Raw genomic sequence first — 22,528 nt, 5'->3', positions numbered from 1 at the left:
GAGATATCACCTCACACCAGTTAGATAAGACATAACAAGTATTGGTGAGGATGTGGAGAAAAGGGAACCCTCCTACACTCTTGGTGGGAATGTCAGTTAGTACAGTCACTGTGGAAAGCAATACGGAGGTTCCTTAAAAAACTAAAAATAGGAATTTATACAAAGAAAACAAGAGTCCTGATTCAAAAAGATATATACATCCCAAGTTTACTGTCACATGATGTACAATAGCCAAGTTATGGAAGCAACCTAAGTGTCCTTCAATAGATGAATGGATAAAGAAGAAGTAATACATATACACAATGGAATATTATTCAGCCATGAAAAAGAAATCCTGCCATTTGCAACAACATGAATGGAGCTAGAGGATATTATGCCATGTGAAATAAGTCAGGTGGAGAAAGAAAAATACTGAATGATTTCACTTATTTGTGGAGTCTAGAAACAAAATAAAACATAATGAACAATATAGCAGTAGGCTCATAGACACTAAGAAGTGACTGGTGGTTTCCATAGGGGAGGGTTTGGGAGGGCGGATTAATGGGGGATAAAGGGGCACAAAAATTATCAATCATACTATAAGTTGGTCACAGAGATGCTAGAATAGCATGGAGAATATAGTCAATGATCCTGTAACACCTTCCTGTGTTGACAGATAGTAATGGAATTAATGGGCATGAGGATTTAATAATATGGGTAACTGTTGAAGCACTGTGCTGTGTACCTGAAACCAATACAAGATTGTATATCAATAATACTTCAAAAATTTTTTTCATTAATTTAAGGAGCATTAGATTTGGAAGAATTTTATCACCCAGTTCAATTTTCTTATTTAAGATTTAATATTAATAATAGCTGAAATAAAATTGCACAAATTAAAGGAAAAAAAAGAACGTTGCTGAGAGAAGAGATTTTTAAAGTCCTCATCATAAGAAAAATAATTATAACTGCTTGATGATAGATGTAGAATGTAAATTGTTTCTGTGGTGATCATTCCACATTATACACTAACTGGAATCATTATGTTGTGTACCTGAAACAATCTTACCCCAATAAGAAAATAAATATAAATTTGAATTCAATCAGAAAATAAAAAAGTTGGTCCCCACCTTTGTGTAATGAAGACATCACCGAGCCCAGGAGTGGAAGGAAGGCCCAAGACTCCGGTATTTCTGGCCGTGGAGTTTCCTAATGGCCCAAGGAGCCGGGATGCCCCCCTGGGACGGGCTGTGGTTGGTTTCGCAGTGCAGAGTCACGTGCAGAGCTGGGAAGAAGGCCGCCGCCGGTGCAGCCTGGAGAGGGGGCTGCTGAACGGGGACGCGCAGGTCTGCGGATCCTCATCAAGCACGGGCAATTTTCCTGAAACTTAGCCTGGACTCCTCTTTAAAGCTCCATTTCTCCATTTATAGAAAGCCAACGCATCAGGAGTGCTTCTGGATGCAAGGTGCTTTGAGAGGTAGTGACAGAGATCCCAAGACAAAGGAAAAGGCAGCTTCCGGCCTCGGGGAGGCACGGTGAGGATTCCTGGCTCTGAAGGCATTTTGTTAGATCAGGAAATGCTTGGAGGAGGAGGGAGAGGGAATGACTGACTCTGAGCGAGGCAGCTGGGATGCAGTCGGCCTGAGGTCACTGGAAGGAGGCTGAGTAGAATGAATCTAAAGTGAAACGACAGAAGGACCCTGTGTCCCAGGCGTCAGAAGTGAGCACCCACGTGGAGGTCTGGCAGTGCCAGGCAGTTTCTAGGGTACGGTCCGGCATAATGCTTGCAAAATGAGGAGGGTTACACCTCAGAGGGAAGCTGTGCTTAGCACAGGGTCTGTAAACAGTCCACAAATGTTAGCCACTATTTACTTTTTGTTTCTTTGTGTTCCCAGCTGAATCAACTGTGAGGGTAATGTGGTGACATCACAGCCAGGCCACATTTCTCTTGCCCTGTGAAGTGTCCTGGAGGAACCTCTGTGGCCCGTCACTGTGGACTGTTCTCAGTCCAGATCATGTGCTGATCTCGGGGTCACACGCGGCCATCCGAGGTCTCGGCCTGTCTGAGCGTCACCCATGCCTCTCCCCCATGCCCAGTCCGTCAGCGGCTCCACTGGCTCTAGCCCTTGGTACCCAGAGTCCCCTCCTTTCCTCTCCTTCCCAGTCTCAGGGGCCTTCAACATCTCCTCATGGGATGTTTAAAAAATGGTAGTGAAATATGCACAATATGAAGCTGGCCATTTTAACTCCTTCTGAGTGTCAAATTCAATGGCAGTAAGTGACTTCAAAATTCTGTGTGACCATCACCACTATTTCCAAGAGGTTTCCATTTTCAGTGAGTAACAATGTCCCCCTGCCCCCACCCTCGTAACCTTTGTTCTTCTGCCTCCGGGGATTCACCTGCTCTGGTAACTCAGATAAATGGGACCGTACCATTCTTGTCCTTGTGGCATGCTTACACCACTTAGCATGTTTGCAAGGTTTATCCATACTGTAGCACATATCAGAGCTTCATTCCTTTTTAAGGCTGAAAAATATTCCATTGCATGTTATATAAGCACAGACACAGACACATACCTGTACATATGCACACACACCTGGGTCTATTTGTTTATCATTCATCCGCTGGTGCACACCTGGGTTGTTTCCACCTTTGGCAATTGTGATGACGCTGCTGTGAGCACCGGCATACAAATGCCTGCTCGCATACCTGTTTTCAGTTCTCTGGGTATATGTCTGGGAGCGGAATTGCTGGATCATATGGTACTTCTATGTTTATCTTTTTGAGGCACCGCCATGCTGTTTTCCATAGCAGCTGCAATGTACAGTGGTTCACATTGCTTCACATCCTAGCCAATGCTTGTTTTCTGTTTCATGATAACCACCCCAGTGGGTGTGAAGTGATGTGGTTTGGATTTGCATTTCCTCTGTGACTCATGGTTTTCATGTGCTTATTGGGTGTTGTATGTCTTCTTTGGGGAAATATCTATTCAGGTTCTTAGCCCTCTGGGGTATTTGCTTTTTTGTTGTTGTTGAGTTGTAGGAATTCTTTATATAGACTGGATATTACACCCTTATTGGCTACATGGTTTGCAGATGCTTTCTCCTATTTTATAAGTTGCTTTTTCCACTCTGTTGATATTATCTTTCAATGCACAAAAGTTCTTCTTTTCAATCACATTCAACTTATTGACTTTTTCCTTTGTTCCCTATTTTTGGTGTCAGATTTAAGAAACCATTGTCAAATCCAGTGCCATGACGATTTCACCCTATGTTTTATTCTAAGAATTTTGTGATTTCAACCCTTGTATTTAGGTCTTTGATTCATTTTGACTTAAATTTTGTATATGATGTAAGGTTCCAACCCCACTCTTTTGCATGTGGGTGTATTTGCTTGGCTGACGTAACAGTACCACAGAGTTACTGTCCCACAGTTCTGGAGGCTGGAATTCTGAAATGGAGGTATGACCTCATCTTGACTGACTATATCTACAACATCTTTCTAAGTAAGCTTACATTCTGAGGTACTGGGGGTTAGGATGTCAACAGTTGAATTTTAGAGGACACAGTTCAACCCAGGAAGAGTGGATATCCAGTTTTCCCAGAACAATTTGTTGAACCATTTGCCTTTTCCCCACAGAGTGGTCATGGCACTTCACTCTTGTTAATAAGTAATTGACCACAGAAGTGGCTTATTGATGAGCTCTCTATTCTAATCCATTGGTCTGTATGTCTGTCCTTATGTAGTAACACACTTTCCCCCCAGCTTTACTGGAATATCACCGATATATAACATATAAATTTAAGGTGTACAATGTAATGACTTGATATAAAGATATCATGAAATGATTAGTTAGTGGCTAGTTAACATTATGATCAGTTAAACACCTCTTTCTCCTCACTATTATATAATTTTATATACATACACACACATATATATATAATAACTACTATTTTTTGTGGTAATAACATTTAAGAGTCACTCTCTTAATGACTTTAACTATATAATACAGTGTAGTTAATCATGATCACCATGCAGTACATTAGATCCTAGACCTTATTCATCTTATAGCTAGAAGTTTGTACTCTGGCCAACATCTCCCTATTCCCCTGGCAACCACCATTCCATTCTCTATTTCTGTGAGTTCAGCTTTTTTAGAGTTCATACACACATGGTATCATGCAGTATTTGTCTTTCTTGGTCTGACTTATTTTACTCAGCACAATGCCTTCAAAGTCCATGCATGTTGTCACAAAAGGCAGAATTTTCTTCTTTTTAGTGGCTGAATAATATTCCATGGTGCATATGTGCCACCTTTTCTTTATTCTTTCTGCTGTTGATGGAACCATAAGTTGTTTCCATGTCTTGGCCATTGTGAATGATGCTGCCGTGGGCACAGGGTGCAGACATCTCTTTGAGGCAGTGACTTCCCTCCTGGATTTGCACTCAGAAGTGGGATGGATTGCCTAGTAGGAGCACCACCTTACTGGCTACTGCGACTTTGTGTTAAGTCTTGAAGTCAGGAAGTGTGAGCCCTCCAAGTTTGCTTTTCTTTTTCAAGATTGTTTCAGGCCATTCAGGGTTCCTTCAGATTCCATATGAATTTCAGAATGAGTTTTTCTATTGTCACAAAACATGCCACTGGGGCTGTGCCAATTATTCATACATTGCCTCTCGGCTCCGAATCTATCCCACTTTGCTTTGCCTTGTGAGACGCTAGATGGAACTTGCCGGCGTCTTTTGTGGCCAGCGGTGTAACTGTGGGCCTCACCCACAGAGGGCGCTGGCGGGGCACCGCGAGGGCGGGGAGGCGGGGTAGGGGGCCATTCCCTGCGGCGCCTGCGCCGCTTTTCCCGGAGACAGTAAAGGGCACGCGGTGTGGGGTGGAAGGAACTGCCCTCCCCTGGGTGCCCTCCCGGGTCGGCCCAGCTGCGGCCTCCCGCACGTCTCTGCACTGCCCCCAGGCTGCGGGTTTAGGGCAGCCGCGCAGATGCCAGGGAGGCCGGAGCCCCGCCCGTGGCGGGGGAAGGGAGACAGCGCCCCTGTTGCTAAAGTTTCCGATTCTGTACTCCTCGGAGCCCATTTGCCCCTGTGACTAGTTAACCATTTCTTTACATTAAGATTTCCCTGTTCAAATTACTGGTGTGACTTCTGGCCCCTGACTGACCCCAACTGATGGAGCTGCTGAGTAACGATTGATGTCATAGAAGGATATGACATCACAAATGCAAGACTAGGGAGGAGATGAGGCTGGGAATTCCGAGGAATTCCTTCTTTGGGAAGCAGGCAAATAAAACATGGCTCAGCCAAAGCAAGGGAGCGTCAGAGGGGAACCCAAATAAAGACGGGAGGGCCCCGGGAAGAGGGCAGGAGGCCGGCATGCCGAGGCGCAGCAGGTCCGGAAGAGGCCACCAGGTTTGCACCGGGACGTCCCTGGGAGCCTTTTCAAGGACAGATTCCGTGGTGAATGAAGGCAGAAGACAGACTGCCAAGTGGACTGAGGAAAAATTGGAGGTAAAAGTTTCTCAGCTAAAGGAAGCTCCCCTTTCAGGAAGCCTGGCAGTGATGGGAGAGGTAGATACAGGGGAAAAGCAGAATTGAAAAAAAATTGGGGGAATGAGGAGACTTGAAGATAGGATTATATATAAAGCCTACCCTGATTCACTTGAGACTCAAAAAAGAAAAATTGAAGTACTTTTAGAAATTAAAATCAGTATATAGATGCCAAGCTTTAAAAATGCTTTCATTATCCATACAGGACTTTCACTTTTTAAGGGTCTGCCTCATTGCCATCACAAGTTTTTGCCAGAACAGATCCATTTCATCTCTAATTGCTCCATGCTATTGGCATCCGACTGCTGGCAGAGACCAACTACTGATTTGCCTTGAAATTCTGCCCAGAGAGATTTCCCTCCTATATTGCACACATTTTCCTGTTCTGAATTAACCATAAATATAATTGCTTTGGCATCTCTCTCTTGCCCTGGGACTTACTAGAATTACTTTGCAGAAGCCTGGCTTCCATTATGCAAGAAAAAGATGAGCCCATGGTAGAAATATTACCATAGGGCCTTCAGATGTTTGTGTGTTCTGCTCCAAATAGTCGTTTTCTAAAACTATATCCTGACACTTAAGTATTGTGAGCATTGTTTGTAAAACATATCTAGTGTCAGAACAGAACTTGTCAGTTAAGGTTTATTTGCAAAAACAACTTGATTTTCACCAACAGAGAGGAAGATTTGTATAAATAAGCCACTTCTTATTGCAGTTAAGATAAGCAACTCTTCTCTGATAAAGGGGAAGAAATCAGACTGTCTGCTTTATGCTAAGCTGGGCGCTTTCGCAACCATTATTTCACATCTTAATCGGCGCCACCACCCTGGTGAGCATCTGTTCACATTTGCAACTAGGCTCTGGATACTAAGCGATCTGTCCAAAATTATATGACCAGTAGAGGGAGGATGGGGTTTGTATGCATGTCTCTGATTCCTAGTCTCAAGCTTTCATACCACATTATGGTAACGGTTGTAATGAATTCGCCAGAACAAGCAATTTGGGGTGACGAATCTGTGACAAATGCTTTACTGAGCTCCAAGGAATTTATGCAGAATAAAGAAGGCTGTGAATCCTTGGGTTTAGAGAACAAGTGTTCCCAGTCCCAATCTGGGTGGGAGTCTGATCTGGAGAGAGAGGCTGAAGCAGGGTTAGAAATATGATAACTTTAACACTCAGGGAGCTTTGGTAAAGCCCTTGGCCAAGCTGAGAGATGGGGAAGTGACAAGTCATCAAGGCCCAAGACTGGGAAAGGTGACTGGTCATGGTGGCTAGAATCTGGGGAGCCTGTGGTGGTGCAAGAGAAGGTGTCCTGGTGACCTGAGGACAGAGTCATTTCCTGACCTTTGTCTGTGACTCTAGATTTGGAATCTGGAATTCTAAAATATTCCATTGTCTGGAAGAAAAGTCAGGAGATGGCAGAGCGGTGGTGACTTTATCCTACGTAGTTGATAGAAAGTCCCTCCTCCTGTGTCCAGCAGCCAGACCTTAGCATTCGTTAGGCAGAGAATATGGACCAATTTAAATCTTTTGAACATACAAGAATATAAATTTGAACTCTTAGAAACTATGAACTTTTTTTTAGCCTGGATTTTTTTTCCTTAAGTTCTGGTGTCGGACTTTCATATGGCCCAGGAAGGAAGTAGTGTACCCTCCGTCCTGAGGGCTGTTGGGAAAGAGCCGAGGTCCAGCAAGGCCGCGACCAGCGGCGGGCTCAGCTGAACAAGGGGTTCGAAAGCTCAGGTAACGGTTGATCATGGCTGAGCATGAGTTGCGTACTCACAGGCGTTAGGAGACAAAAGTGTACTTCAAGTCAGAAACGTGAAAGAAGGCATTTTTTAAAAAGTGGTATGGACTAATTTAGGAGGCGAACAGATACACCTGTGTCCTTTTGTCCTTGCGATGTACAAACTCAGATTAGTAGATTAAAGGTGATCAGTAGGAGGGAAATTGGGATTGGAAGGGAAATTTTACTGTGAGAGTTCAGAAATACCTAAGGAAAATTTGCCAAAAGGATGTCTGAAAATCAGGAGAGGCGTTTTCGGTCGGGAGTCGTGTGAGGTTTCCAGCATTGCCCGGGGGGATGACAGCCACAGGAAGGGCTGCCCCGCGCCACTGAGAACATGGATCGCTTCTCTGTCACGAGGTTGAAGCGCCGGGAACGCAGCTCCGACGGCAGGTGGAGACCACGGGGGAGGCTGGCTGTGAGCTGTGGAGGTGGGGTGGCCCCGGTCCAGCCCCGGTGGTGGAAGAAACCCCAGAATGCATGTGAGCTGGGCTGTCCACCACCCCTCCTGCCTCCGGCACTGCCACTCGGAAGGTGGCCTGGGGCGACCTCGGGCTGAACCTCATGGTGCTGGGCAGGCACCTCATCCTATAACTATTGTCTCGACATTTAATATTCCTGTCATTTTTTTCCATGGAGTGCTATTTTATGAGTACAAACACTTCTCCCACTGGTTAGATTCATCTATGAATTGTCAATAAATCTGAGATTTTCCCCATTTTCAGTATAATCAGGAACAGTCACTTTCAACATTATCTTCAAAGCCTGTGGCATTAAAAATAAACCAACTTTTTAGTACTTGAAAAACTCCTCACATAACATGGTGTCTAGATAAAAGAATTCTTCCTTGGAATTCAGGTCAGGTCCTTGACATGTGGGCAGGTTTAAAAAGCTTGTCTAATACAGAGATGTTAAGCTCTCGTGTAAAATTCAGGACTGTTAGTTAATGAAGATCTGCAAGCTCAATCATAGGGTTGATTCTGAGAAGGACGTGGCCCTTTGACCCTGGGCAGGCTTACAGCGAAATCCCCAATAATCTGTGGGCTTTTCAAGTTCTCTGGAGAAGTAGATTCTCTTGAACACATGCTTGAGTTGAACAGTCATCTTTCTAACAAAGGTCAGCAAATCCTTCTTATTTTCAAGTAAGATAATTCGGGGTCTGAGTTTTTCATTGTAAATTTCATCATCGTTAAGTATAGTCAGCATATTAAAAGGGGTGACATGGGGGTTTGTGGGAAATGTCAAATTGCATTTGGGATACTAAACTGTGGTGTAATATATAAAAAGTACTTCATGGTGTGATTACTTCCCTGCAATGTTTCTCTGTGGGACTTAGGTTATGAAGCCGTATCAGTTCCATTCTGTGGAGGACAAAACTGAGTTTTGGACAATATTTCCACCCTCCTCTCACCTCTTGCTGTAAAATCAAACAAACAGGAAGCAGAACTTCACATGAAGGATTAGCCTTAAAACACTGAGTCACAGTGATGAGCTTTCCATCACTGTGTCCTGTAACAAGGGAAATTCACTCAAAACTGATAGGGGAAAATGATTGGTATTTCTTATCAAAAAGCAAATGCCCTCCTTCAAAGTCAGTAGCACCAGAAATCCCACCTCAGGGCACCATCTTACGCAACGGGGTGATGGTCAGAAAATGTCTGGCCGCTCAGGTCAGCTTTCAAACTGTAATCTCACATCCTCTTCTCACCTGAGCACTTCACACCATCTCCCTCCTCTCAAATTCATTCACTACGGATGCAATTAATGAAACTCAGTGGGTGGGGAGTTCTCAGCTTGATAAATGGTGATAATGAATGGTGGGTGTCCAAAGCCAAGAGTCACTCCTTTTCTGGGAAATAGTGACACCTTGTTTCTCTCTGAAAATAGAGCAGAGCAGAACAAACCACCCAGGCAACACAGAACAGAACAGAAGAGGTCCTAAGGGAAGTCAGTATCAGGCTAGATCCAGTCTAAGGAGTCTGGGTCCGTGTACAACACGAATAATCCAGGCAAGTTGAAGGGAAAGTCAGGCCCAGTCTCCGTGTCTGGGGTTCTGGGAGGCCAAGGGCTGGTTCTGGGTCTGGCAGGGGCATGTGAGGCCTTCTTGGAGAGAAGCTAATGCCTTAATCACTTCCGTAACCCTGGCGGCTGGCAACATTTTTGGTGTATAATGTATCAGTCAGCTAGGGCTCCTGTTTGTATTTACTTTCTGAGAATCTGTATAAAAAGCTCTCAACCACTAGAGCTCTTTGGAACTGTGAAATATCTATTATACTAAAAAAGGCAAAAAAATGAGGAATACTCGGTGTCCTGGAAACTGCCAATGGTGTCCAGGGGTTTTTAGTTTCCCTCCTTTAAAAGCATCATTATGAATGTACAGCTTTTTGTATATTTTGTACATTTTAACTAATTGGCTCATTTGTTTTTGTTGTTCCATCTGCAGCAAGCTGATTTCTCTTCTAGCTTGACATGGCCACATCAGCCCTTGATACACTGTCTACCTTTCCTTACTCTCTACAGCAATGAAATGTCCCAGCCCATTTTCTTACATTTCCTGCTCCACAGCTCTAATCAATCATTTCTTCGAGGATCCTTAGTTCCATTCAGGGAAGAATCCTGCTTAGAGACCATGATTGACAGTTAGATGTGCTCAGTGAAACCGGATTCAATGATCTCTAGTCCTTTTCAGTGGATAGAGCTAGAAACTTTGTAATTTTAGAAAGTAAGAAAAAAGTCGTGAATTCACACTGACGTTTCCAATTCAAATTTAAGATTACAGAGCATTTATTTTTTTAATTTCGCCTTTGGATCTCTGTTGCAAACCTTGTTTCTTTACAGCATTCACATACTTTTAAATTTGTGTACTTGAGAAGTAGGTACATTTAAAAAATGTTTCAGAGTTAAATAGGTGTATTAGATCTACATTATTGATGATGTGACTTAGATTATATAGATCCTTATTAATTTTGGTCTATCTATTACATCTTGGACCAAAAAAAGTATGTTAAGCTGTCCTATTATTGGTGTGTTTCTACCCATTTCTCCTTTTATTTTACCTTATGAAAGTGCAGCCTTAGGTATTATGTCATCTTTTGGCCTTTTTAAACTTTTTAGCTTTTTTTTTCCTTTACTATGTTCCACCTTGTTCCATAAAAATTCATTTAAGTCTCAACCTCTGTTTCTTATTACTTGAAGTTGCCTGGTGTATCTATGCTTATCCTTTGATCCGTGATCTTTCTGTACCATTTTAATTTAGACTGTGCCTCTGTTGTGCCTCATACACAACAGAGCTGATTCAATTTATGGGTCGATCTGGATTTTCTTCTTTTAGTGAGTTTCTTTGTGTCCGGTCTCAGCTCTGTCATACCGACTCGTTGCGGATCTGCTACATCTATAAAGGCTCACAGCAAGATCCAATTTTTTTCTCTTTGTGATCTTTGGTATTTAATACAGTGTGTGTTTCTGTTTCTGACTTTACCTTTGCACTAATATTATATGTAATACCTGAGGGTTCACCTCCTCTGCAAGAAGCCCTGGTCAGCTGCGATCTTCTCCCTTCCCCCTCTCTCCTCCAGGGTCTAACCGTAGGTGATGACCCTTTTAATCCTAGTAATGCCTGCGAAACAAACTTACTCTGCTTCCCACTTTCCTTCTTTGTTAGCTGTATCGCTTCTGCGCTGTCTGAGGACATGAAATTCGCACATGCTTTTATCCTTACAGCCAGTCTCCATCAGACCTCAGGCCAAGCTTTTCTAAACATCTCTTGGTTTTCTGAGGCTCATTTTCTAGCAGGTTCGTCGGCAAGACTTGGGAAAAGTGATCCCTGAGTTCTTGGACGTTTATAGCTTTTTTCTGATGGGCTTCATACGGGAACAATAGTTTGGCTACAAAGTCTTTGCCTCATATTTTATTTTCTGGAGTATCTTCACAATTTTCCACTGTCTTCTGTTGCAAAATGTGTTTCAAACTCTTAGTTTTTTTGCTTGAATGCATACAGTTGTTTTTCTGCCTTTAGAAAAAGATAACTGGTTTGCTAGACATGTTTCAGTATTGATGGCTGTCAGCTGAATTCCTCAAATGCAGCCCTTTTAACAGGTAGATTGGAATCTTTTATTCTATGAAGATATTCTTGAATTATGGTTTCATGTACTTTTTTCTTTCATTTTTGTGGAATTCATGTTCCGTTGCCTTTGAATCTCTGTTGTTCCAAATCTTTGGTAGAATCCCTTTGTCTTTTGTCTCTATTTCCACTTTATTGATTCCCTCTTCTCTCTTCGAGCCTCAGCTTCTCTCACCACGCTGTCCATCACCTCCCTCTGCTTTTTTGTCCCTGCTAATCCTGAAGTACTTTTTTTCTTCCCTTTCTGTCTCCTTCCGTGTTTTCAGCCCCCTTTTCGTACCACCCTGCTCTGGTCGCTGCAGCCGTCTCCCGCATGAGCCGCCTGATCTCTGATCTCTGCGGGTCTTTCACGTGTGGATTGTTTCTAAGATCCTTTCGTCTCATTTTGAAATCCTGTGTTGCAGTTTTCATCTTCTCTGTGGCCACATTTAGCATGTTTTGGTTATCTGTTGCAACTTTGGTTTATTTTTATCTTTATCCCTGTCCGATCTCTGTATGGAGTTTTATTGTGATCTGTTTTTATTTGCCCTATATAAATAAACTAGTTCTCCTGGACTCGTAGAGAAAAAGCTCCTTCGTAGGGCCCTTCTGCCTGTTGTTACTGTGACATATAGTCTTAGGTGTCTCTCAGAGCCAAGCCTGACTCACAAAAGCTCCCTGCCTGTAGCCCTGTGCTGCCTGGTGTTCTAAGGGGTGCGCTTGCAAAGCACTGTCGTCACCTTTACAGGTGCTGGCTGCCCCGTGCTCTCTGGGTCTCAGCACCTCCTTCCCTGGTGTCAGAAGCTCTTGGAAGTCTCCCTCGAACCTGCAATGTTTTGTTTTGGATTCAACTATGAGCAGGTTTTTTCCGTTTCTTTCTTCAGCAGGATGGGGGGTACAGGAAGGGAAAGAACCAGCCTCTCTCTTACCAAAAGGCAGGATTTTGGAGGCTAAGGTGCCCCACCGTAGTGTGAATCCCCGTGGCCCCTCCCTGTCTCCCGCTGCTCTCTTTACACTTGTCGGCAGCTTGGAGCCTGTGAGGAAGTCTTTGAATTCCATTGGTAATTTTCAGATTCGATCGCTTTAGCTCCTGTCCTGTGGAGGGTTGCCTTCCTTGGGGAGGGCACCCAGTTCCCACAGAAGAGCGTAGGCCGGGAGCTCGGGTGGGTGTCCTGGGCTCCGGCTCACGTGGGTCTGGAGCAAGACTGGGAAACCCGATTCACCCTTCCGGTTTAGGGGTTGGTTTAGAAAGTTAAGCTCCTTCTGCGATTACCCTGCTAGTTAGTGTCTCTCTGTAATGGGCCTACGGGAGAGGCCGCCTCACGGGGCAGCAGAGGCTCAGCAGACGGAGCCTGTGTGGCACTAGGGAAGGACAGAGGAAAGACAACGGCCGGTCAGCCAAGCATCCCTGGGTTCTTGATGAGACAAACAACGAATTTCACTTAGCATTAGTTCTCGAATCTCTTAAAATTAATAGGAAGAAGTGTAATCAAGAGGATCAAAAAAACACAGAGAGATAATCGTGAGGAAATAACACTTGGAGAAGATATTTAGCCAGGGAGGTGGCGGAAGAGCACAGGAGTGTTTATTTTCCCACCTCCCGAACCAAGACAGAGATGGTAGCGTCCAAGGTTGCTCATGTGACTGAAGTGCGACTGGTGACCTTGCAGCCACTGCAGAGCCTCTACTGAGAGTGGCAGGACTGCCCGCCTCTGAGCAGGGTGGTCCCTGCGCTGCCCAGGAGCAGGCCAGCCAGCCTGGCCGCTAACAGCAGCTCCCTGTGTCTCAAGGACACTTGAAGGAACAGCTTCTCTTGTTTTCAACTCTCACTTGCCCGCAGATGATTAAAACCAAGTCCCAAGGCAGTACCGCCCGTGGCGTCTCTCTGGGTCGCTTAGACAGACTCCCAGTCTTTCCTCACCTTCATTCCAGGACCCCGAGAGTGTTTTCCACTTTTTGCTGCACTTATTCTTGTTCTCCACAAACCTGCGGAGGGCAGGAGGCACTGCAGAGACCCCTGAGCTCTCACAGAGGCCAGCTGGGCACTTTGTTAAAGAATGGGGAGGGCAGGCATATTCCTATGTCCATGACAGAACTTCCTGAATTTTTCCATTGATGCCAGCTCTCTGGGGCTGCAGATTGGAAATTCTGCTTCTATAATTAAGCGAGCCTCAAATTCTATTAATTTCGTATCATTCTTGGCGTTAGAAAGGTACCAATTAGCACTGAAATTAAATACTAAGATGAATTTGTGATTAGGCTAACAGACACTTAAAATGTCATTTACTCCTGTCATGTGACCCTCCTAAGGCATACACTTATGCTTGTAAACACAGATCGATATGAATACCTACGTTGTAAGGAGTCATAAAGTTAACAGAAGGAAAAGACAGAGCTGTGTTTGGCATACTTAGGTAAGGGAAGAAGAAACACCCATTCGCTTGGAAACTCCTCTGATTCCCATTGTGACTTGGGTCACATTTCCACTGCTGAGACACTAAGACGTCCGATTTGCTCGGCTGGGAATATGGAACTAAAGTTATGTTTATCATAAGACACTCTAAGTTTGTCTTCCACTGTCTCAACTCGACAACTCAGAAAACACTCCGTAAAAACTGAAAAGATAATGAGATTCTCTATGTGTTCCTACATTTTTCTCAACCTGGCTGTTGAATTCCAGAGAGATGAGCAGGCAGAGAGCACCAGCACTGCCTGTGTGTGAGAGTGCAGGACAGACCAACCCCACACTAAGACAGGCAGATGACAAACTGCTTGACGCTTAAGTTAAAGATCTGGTTTAGACATGCAGAGCTGAAGGGCAGGAACGGTCCCTGCACAGTCGCCAGGGATGAGCAGGACAATTTCACTTTGCAGCCTTCCTGGGTGTGAGCCTGGGCTGCCCACGGCTCCCCCAGGTGAAGGCGACAGGGCTGGGCTTGCTGCTCACACAGTGCTGGCGGCCGCCCTGCATTGCACAGCAGCGGCACTGATACAGAATTTGTTTGAAAGAGACAGTATCACATCCTCAGATGGGTTTTCAGATAATGCACCTCTGGGTGTTGAACTTCCTTTCATGTAAGCTGATAGGGAGGACTTGGAAAAGCCTTGTGCACTGTGAGTATGTCAGCAGAAAGAGGAACAAAGAAAGCCAGTTAAAGGAAGCCAAGAGCAGCCGGCAGAGCCGGAGGCGGAGGAGGACTTGTTTAGGGGTGCCTGACTTTACAAAGGTCCTACAATTCAGGGTGACATGAATCTTGAGGAAGGAATGTCAGTTGCAGCTGCAGGAGTTCAGCATTAAGATGGGCTTTTAAAAGAAAGATTTTTAAAAAAGTTTTGCATGATGGCAAGATGACAAATGGATGTGCCGAAATTGACACAATGAGGACAGTGAGCAGGCACTTAAAAGAATCCATGGTGCTGGCTGCAAAAGACACGTGTGTCTGTTTTGCATCTTTTATTCCCCTGTACACATGATATTTGGGATTCTGTGGAACTCTTCTATTTTGGACTATAAAGGAGTTCTCTAAATGACTTAAGCAAATTCATGAATTCTGAGAAGGGGAAGCAAGAAGGGGAAAAATAATAGGAAATTGTCTCTCTTCCTGTGAGCTTCTTGACACCAAAAGGGGCACTCCCCGTGTGCATGGTTTAAGAATAGTTTTCCACTTGAAACCTGTTCTTACTTTATAGCAGAGCATCATGGAAAAGCCCTCAGGGGTATCTAAGCACATGGCTCAAGTCCTGTTGAATCCCTGGGGGGCCCATCGTCCCTCCACCCCGCTCACCACCCTAGCACCTCGGAGGATGGAGAGATTTCTAGAGTACTTCTCTATCAGATGTGACTTTAACCTCTTGCATTTTAAGCAGGAAGCTGGGAGGGAGAGTGGGAAATTGGTGAAACAGAGGGCTTTCTCTTTTGGAGCTTCTCCTTCTCCTTAGGATGTCAGAAGAGAAGGTTTCGTGTCTTGTTTGACTATCAGAGGGTCTGGTAGATCTGAGAGCCAGCCAGAACAGGTTACCTGAGACTCAGTTCTTAACTGGCTTCCTGGCAAAACTTGCAGAGTGAACTTTGTACGGCCAAGGCAGGGGGCATGGAGACCCTTCGTCCAGAACTGACCCAGAGTGAGGGCACGGTGTGCTCTGCGGAGGTGTCTGGGCAAAGCAGAGAATGGCAAGGAACACAGGGAGTCGGGATCCTCCATTTAGCTGTCATTCACTCATTCATTCAACACATGTTTATTGAGCACCTACCACATGCTGAACACCTCTTTGAGCTGCTGAAGGGTAACTGCACAAGTCAACAGAATCCTCATGTTATGGGACTTGCCTTGCAGATGCCTAAACAAGTGCATCAGACAGCTTGTGATCTAGTGATGGGTGCTGAGCAGAAGAACCAATCAGGGAAGCAGGACTGGAGGGTCTATGCACGGGCATGTGGGGGTGGGGGTTGTTGCACACAGTGGGTAGGGGAACAGGGAGAGCCTTACTGAGATGATTTTTTTGAGTGAGGGAAGGAGCCATAGGATTTCTGGGGCTGGAAGTTCATGAGGATCATAAAGAGCAGGAACGACATGTGCAAAGGCCCTGAGGTGGGCTTACTGACCGGTTTGGGGAACAGTGATGAGGTCAGTGTGCCCAGAGAAGAGTAAGCCTGGGACAAGAGTTAAGGGGTGGGGTTGGAGGGGGCACTACAGGGTCAGATCATTTAGGCTGTAAGTAGGGGCTTTGGTTTTTACCACGAGAGCAGCGGTAGCCCCAGAAGGTTTTAGAGGAGTGGCCTGGTCTTCCGTGTTCAGTGAGCTGTGCAGAGAACAAACAGGGGGAAGGAAGGGCAGAAGCAGAGATGAGTCAGGAGACAGACGCAGTAACCCAGCCGACTTTGTCAGGGAAATGAGCAGCACTTCGTGGGCTTTTAACAGTCCGCAGCGTATCCCTGCCTGCAAGCTGGTTCCAACTGGCAGAGCCAGGAATGGCCTACCCAGAATCAGCCTGGCACAGGGAGCAGGCGGAAAACCCATCCAACGCAAGCGCATGAAACAGCGAGGCGCCCTGCTTCTGGCACCAAGCCCCCACGAGGATTCTTGTGTTTACGTGGCTGGGGCTCCGGGTGCCTGCCCGTAACTGTGCTAAAAGAGCCGTGGGGTCTGTGTCACCCTGTTCACTGTTCTATGAAAACAGCAGTTGACCTATTACATTTACTTAGGAGCTTTTCCCATTCTAACAATTAATTTAAAGTTTATAGGAAATTAAACAGCCCTCTCATATAGTAGGCTGGACCCTGGAACAGTACAGGGACATTAGTGGAAAAACTGGTGAAATCTGAATAAAGTCTGCCGTTCAGTTACTAGTATTATACCAATGTAAACTACTCAGTTTCAATGTCCTACTGTTAATGTGGCAAACGTAAGATCTTAACATTAGAAGGAGGGAGGTGAAGGTAAAAAATGAACTTTTTGGACTATCTTTGCAACTTTTCTATACATTTTAAATTATTCCAAAATAAAAAATTAATTTAAAAAAGCCCTCTCTGAGGGAAAGAAACACAAGAGCAAAAAACTCAAATTTTTTCAGAGAACAAAGGGTCCACAGGTCTATTTTGCCTATTTAGTAATTTGTATCGCTATTAAGAGGTGGACTATTATTACCAATAAATAGTCAGAAAACGTTCTCTTTTTCATCACTTTGTTTAGATTAAGCTGCGTTTCAAATGTTTCAGTTGCTTTCTTGTGTGAAATGTACACCCATTACTTTTACTCTAATGGAGTACATGTTGGGAAATACAATTATTCAAGACTATTTACCAGTCCAAAACCAGGCCATTTGTGGTTTCCTTTCTTCCTGCGTCCCTCCCGTCTTCTGTGTCCATGGTCTTGCTGTGTACTGTGCCTTCTTTGAACAAATACAACCGGCCCTTGAGCTATATCCCCGTTTTCTTTTTTTCCCCTCATCCTAAATACAATCTCTTTTTGTTTGCTGTTCTGAAGCTTTGGGGCAAGAAACTTGCTATCATGTTAAAAATAATCTGATCCCAGCGTCTGGTTCTTGAGCCAGGAAGGCTGAGCGCACAGGGTCCAGCGAGCCGGGAAAGCTGGGAAAGGGTGAGGCGGTCAGAGGCAGCAGGACAAAAATGCTCTGTGTGGCCGGCCTGGCCTTACGATGGCTCTTAGCTTGATTGTTTCTGGGACATTGTGTCTTTTCTAGGACACAGTGGGAGCTTTGAGTCTGGTTCCCACCACAGTGCTTTGTAACTATGGGTGGTGGTGAGTCAGGTAATGTGGCTACTACAGTTTGAAGTAGTAACCAGGAGGGAATAAAATGTATGTTTCCATGAAAGATGGAAAGCATGCTGAGGAGATCTGAATCCGGCTGCAGACGGCACGACGATGCCGTGATGTCCTCCGGAGTGTCTCTGAGTCCCTAAGACCGGACTGCATTTAAGCGGTCGCAGAGAAACGGCAGACATAACCTTACCCTGAAAAACCCTGAGAGGGGTCTCTCCTGCCGATTAGATAACAAATTCCCGTCGTACAGTGTGTTAGACTAAGTTCTTTCTGGGGTCTACTTTGAATTTCTGAGGAGGAAAATTAAGCCCCCAGTCGGTAACTAAAACTCAGACCAGCAGACTCGTACCACCTCCATCCCGGGTAAGCTCCAGTGAAATGCAAGACGCCAAGGGCTAGACCGACTGCCAGGTCATTCAGGCTGCACTAGCGGGGCACAGACAGAAAGCACTGGGGGATGGGGTGCCTCGTGGTGGCCCTCATGTGCTCCTTCACCCCCAGGAGCCCCGGGCACCAGCAGACACCACTCCATGGACCCTCCTGCGCGTCAGGCAGCGCATGTATGCTTCGCTGAACACACTTTCCACGGGGAGCTGGCTGGTGCCCTAAGGACGCTGCCTCGGTCCCCTGGCCTCCCCGCCATGCCCTGTGGCCACCCTGTTTCAGAGCTTCCCCAACCACAGACACGAATCAGGCAAAAGCATGTTCTCCCTGGACACCACAAAACCAAGGGAAATGAGGAAAGGGCCCCCCACAATGCACGGCAGTCAGCTCCCGGCTTCTGCGGCCCTGGGAACCAGCAGGACCCCAGCAGCCCACCTGCCACAGCCCCCGGTGGCCTCTTGCTGGAAGCTGACTGAGTCGCTGCGTAGGTCCACCCCGCCATCCGAGTCCCTGCTGCCGCGGTGTTTGCCGGTAAAGGCTGTAGTCACAGGACTGAATGGAACTGAACTGGCACAATAGTCGTTTCTATGCCAAAGTTAGATACTTTAAACCCGAGCTGAGGTTGTTCAGCTCTTTCCGCTTTAGGTCACGAAGTGGAATGTAAAGGAAGCTTCCAGAGCGGACATGGCAGCACCTGCTTAAGGAGCAAGACCACCTCTGGGTCCCACGGAAACGCGCGGCTTCGTGATTGTGCAGGGCGCCCAAGCCCTGTCGCCTCGCCCTGCACACACAAAAGGCAGCAGGGCTGGGCATGGAGGACGGGGAGGGGATCATCGTGGCCATCAGGCACACTTGTTTACATGGTAGCGTGACTGGTATCTCATTCTCTGCAAACTCTTAGGGCAATTCCACTAAGTCTCGGGTACAGACACTCTCCAGGCGCCAGCGGGGGCCGGGAGCTGCGCGCGGGACTGCTGGGGCTGAGGGCGGACTGCTCGTCCCTGGCAGCGTCTCAGAGGCTGGACGTTCGTTTACCTGAGCTGATCCGGGCTCATCGGCCTCGGCTGCAGGGCAGAGGCGCGGGAGGCTGGGTGGCCGTCCCTCCCACCCCCGAGACGGTCCCTGCGGCCCCTGCTCACCTCCCCCCAGGCGGCGGGCGGGGGCTCCACGGGAGGGTAGTACTTGGGCAGGTCCCAGGCCACCGCGGCCATGAACCACTTGAAGTCCTTGCACCTGCGCTGCCTGCGCAGCTCCTTCTGGGCCGAGATGTCCCCCGTGGCCAGGTGCCTGTACTCGGGGCGCCGCCGGTAGATGTGCTCTGCGAACTCGTCCATCCAGGTCTCGGCCACGCGCTTCAGGTTCTGTGCAGCGGGAGAGAAGGACACTTAGTGACCTGGGCACTCGAGGGCTGATCGCAGGTGCGCTAGGGATGGAAAGAACAACGGCAAAAGCAGTTAGGCCGCCTCCGGCCGCCCTGCTCTGCGGCTTGTTAGCGGCCGGGGTGGCGTGGTGAGCCCGAGGCCAGGCACCGCGTCTCTGCTCCTGCCGCGGGGGTCAGTGGCCAATTCGGTAGTTAACTTAGCAGAGCCGGGAGATATTCTATTTAGTTACACCAACTTTCCCGTTCCTCCTGTTATTTCACAATGGTTAAAGCCTTTGTTTTTCACACAGAACTAAAGGAGATCAACTGGAGATAATGAGGCTCCTGTTAGACATCACATTGCTTGAATCACATCAGAGAACAGTTAGGGATCTTGGGAAGAATGAGGTCAAAGCAGCCATTATTCAGTTACAGGGAGAGCCCAGCATCGCTGGTCTGAAGACCTCATGTTTGGTGGAAGTTTGCACTAAGAGGCCAATGAGGGGCACCGAGCAGCCAGTCTCCTCTGTGGGTGTTACCATTGGGGAAGGATGCAGAGGTGGTGTCGGGACATAAGCACACGCCTTAGGGGCAGGAGGCATGTCAGCTCAGAGTAGGAAGCTCAGCCCTTCCATCAGAGTTGAGATCAAGCACACATCTTATCCACCGTAGGCCTCAGATTCCCCACCGGAGGAAGGCACACCCAGTGTTAGGTACCCATGCCACAGGAGCAGTTGTAGGGTTAAGTACCACCTGCAGAGTGCTTAGTACCTGGCTCACAGTAGGCACCACGAATTGCTCCTGTGGTCTTCGAGAAGAGCTTTAGCTGAGACGCGATGCCCTCTGACACCCGTCAAGCTCTGTGATGCCAAGCGGTGGAGAAGGAAACTGCTTTGTCTAGAAGATACCAGTTCTGATGCTCCTGGCCCATAGCCTAGTTTCAGAGGCTGCTGTCCCACAGGCTCTGGTTCTTGTTTTGTGTGCAAATTCCTTATTTTAAGTTTGGTGTGAATATCTACCCTGTCCAGTTTCTCATCTGCACTTAAAATGAGAAGAATGCCTGGGATCTTCACTATGATCCATACGTAAGTGACATTTAAGAAATCGCTTTATCTTAAAAATTGCTATGAAATCCTAATCAAGGCCTGGAACCCTGCCAGAGGTTTGCCGGCCTCAGAGGCTCTGTCCCCTACCCTCTCTCTCCTAATGCGGCTGTCCCCTTTTCCTGCTCTGTCCCATTGCCTCCACCCGCAGCTCCCCCCATCTGAGACACCACAGACACCAGAGGTGGGTGCCTCCCCATCTGACCTCTCCCCACAACACCCAGCCCTCAGCTTCTTGGTTACTTTTGGTGGGTGGTGAACACACAGTGGGACTCAGTTAATATAGCAAGATGCAGAAAAGCGACCGTACCTCAAAGTAACCACAAAGTAGTCACTACCACTCTGATTTCTCGGGTGTTTCTGTGTTCCTGCCTTTCTAAGACTCCTGGCTTCGAGAGTGAGGGAACTGTCCTTCGAGGATATGGCCGCCTGTGCCAGCGCATGTCCTGGCTGCGCTGCCCTGCTCGCAACGCCATCCACCTCTTTGACTCCAGTTTACCTTGACAGATGATCAAAGTCAATGACGTTTTGTACTAGCCCAGCCCTTGCTGCCGATTCTGAGCTATCTGATTTGTCTGTGGAAAGTTGAGGTGCCTGCTCTGCGTGACCCCACTTAAAGACATCAAAGTGTGAGCATCTAGTGTCACCTTACCATTTGCCTTTCACTCTGATGAGCATGAATCTGGATTCAATCTGGATTCATTCATTCCATCTGGATCAATTTGTACTTACATTTGTCTTTGGACAGATGATTTTTGTGATTAGCAAATACATTCAAAGATAGAATGGAAAAATTAGTCTATAATATTAAATACTAAAAATTTATTTATATTCAATTTAGAATTTAGGCTGTAGTTCCAACCTTTATTCTAAACTCCAGTTATTTTATAAAATGATAATACTTAATTTTCATCTACTCTGTGCTTCTCTAATAAACAGAAATGAATAAAGGCAGGGGGATAGCAAAATGCAGAGGCCAAGAGGTGAATTACCCAATAATAATGAAAAAGTGACTTTATTAAGTGAAGACATGCATGAAATATTCTGATAGCTTGCAAGAAAGACTTGTCTTGAAGAAACCTGTTTTGACTTGAGTAAATAAATGCCTTTTAGAGTGTAAATGCCATGCTGTTAGGGGTAGATAAGCTGTTAGGGGTAGATAAGCTGTTAGGGGTAGATAAGTTTTTTTAATTAAAAGGCCTGGCAGCCCAGGTGGTGCCAAGCATGTGTGTGCTCATCCAGCCATGCTAACTGCTGAGTTATAAAATGGATGGGAACCACGTCAGGGCACGTGTGTCTGTCCAGTGATAAAGGTGCTGACCTAGGAACAACTTTTTAAAACATGCTCTTGCCAAATGGTAGATCTGTGTTGATCTGTTTTTCTGGAACAGAAATTTTTGGAATTATTGTGAACACTCAAGGAGGAACTGCCTAGTTCAGATGCCTTCAACTGGAAATGGCTTGAGGGGTCATGGCAAACCTTAGCCAGACTGAGGAATAGTCATAAAGGGGGCAGGAGAAGCAAGTCGGTAAAGTGACAGCCACGCCAGGGAAGCGCCGGTCTAGTTAACCAGGGAGCTAACCAGGTAACTTTTGCGTCCTTGTGTCCTTTCTAAAGTGAAAGATGCCTGGTTGCCGGTTAGGTTTGCTGATTTCCCAAATACTCCAAAAAAGCGCAGGATCATAACATAAATGTATTTCAGGGATAATGTCAAATCATTGACATTCTTGTAGCTTTCCAGGAGATGGGAAAAGAGACACAGCATGATAATGGTGAAAACTGTTAACAGCCCATTTCCTCTGGCACCGAGAATCCTAAACATGTGCGCAGAAATACAACAGCCCGTCCATTCCCTAATGCTCCTGGTGACTCGGTCCACATCCTGATGCCCTGTTCTCTGCATGGGATTTCCCATCAGGAGGAAACTTTCTAAGGTTGAATGATTACAGCCAAGGAATAGTCGTCACTCCCCAATACTGCA

At 46.3% G+C, this 22,528-nt stretch overlaps 1 protein-coding gene and 1 long non-coding RNA gene across 5 annotated transcripts in view; one reads left to right on the top strand and one right to left on the bottom strand.

The window, feature by feature from the left end:
* GALNTL6 (polypeptide N-acetylgalactosaminyltransferase like 6) overlaps positions 1-22,528 on the bottom strand; it is a 967,667-nt gene that overhangs the window by 26,715 nt on the left and 918,424 nt on the right. For 3 of the 4 annotated variants that reach the window (XM_036888958.2, XM_036888957.2, XM_036888960.2), the window contains one exon: positions 19,223-19,444. The exons of the other annotated variant lie outside the window; for it this stretch is intronic. In XM_036888958.2, coding sequence (XP_036744853.2) covers positions 19,223-19,444 — 222 coding nt within the window. The remainder of the gene's footprint in view (positions 1-19,222; positions 19,445-22,528) is intronic. 4 annotated transcript variants of the gene reach the window in all.
* LOC118914269 (uncharacterized) overlaps positions 1-22,528 on the top strand; it is a 156,065-nt gene that overhangs the window by 70,371 nt on the left and 63,166 nt on the right. The gene's annotated exons all lie outside the window — the stretch shown is intronic.

The sequence above is a fragment of the Manis pentadactyla genome, chromosome 1 (assembly GCF_030020395.1).
Source record: "Manis pentadactyla isolate mManPen7 chromosome 1, mManPen7.hap1, whole genome shotgun sequence".
Lineage (NCBI taxonomy): Eukaryota > Metazoa > Chordata > Mammalia > Pholidota > Manidae > Manis > Manis pentadactyla.
The sequence above is the reverse complement of the archived record's forward strand: the minus strand, read 5'-3'. Positions and strand labels throughout refer to the sequence as shown.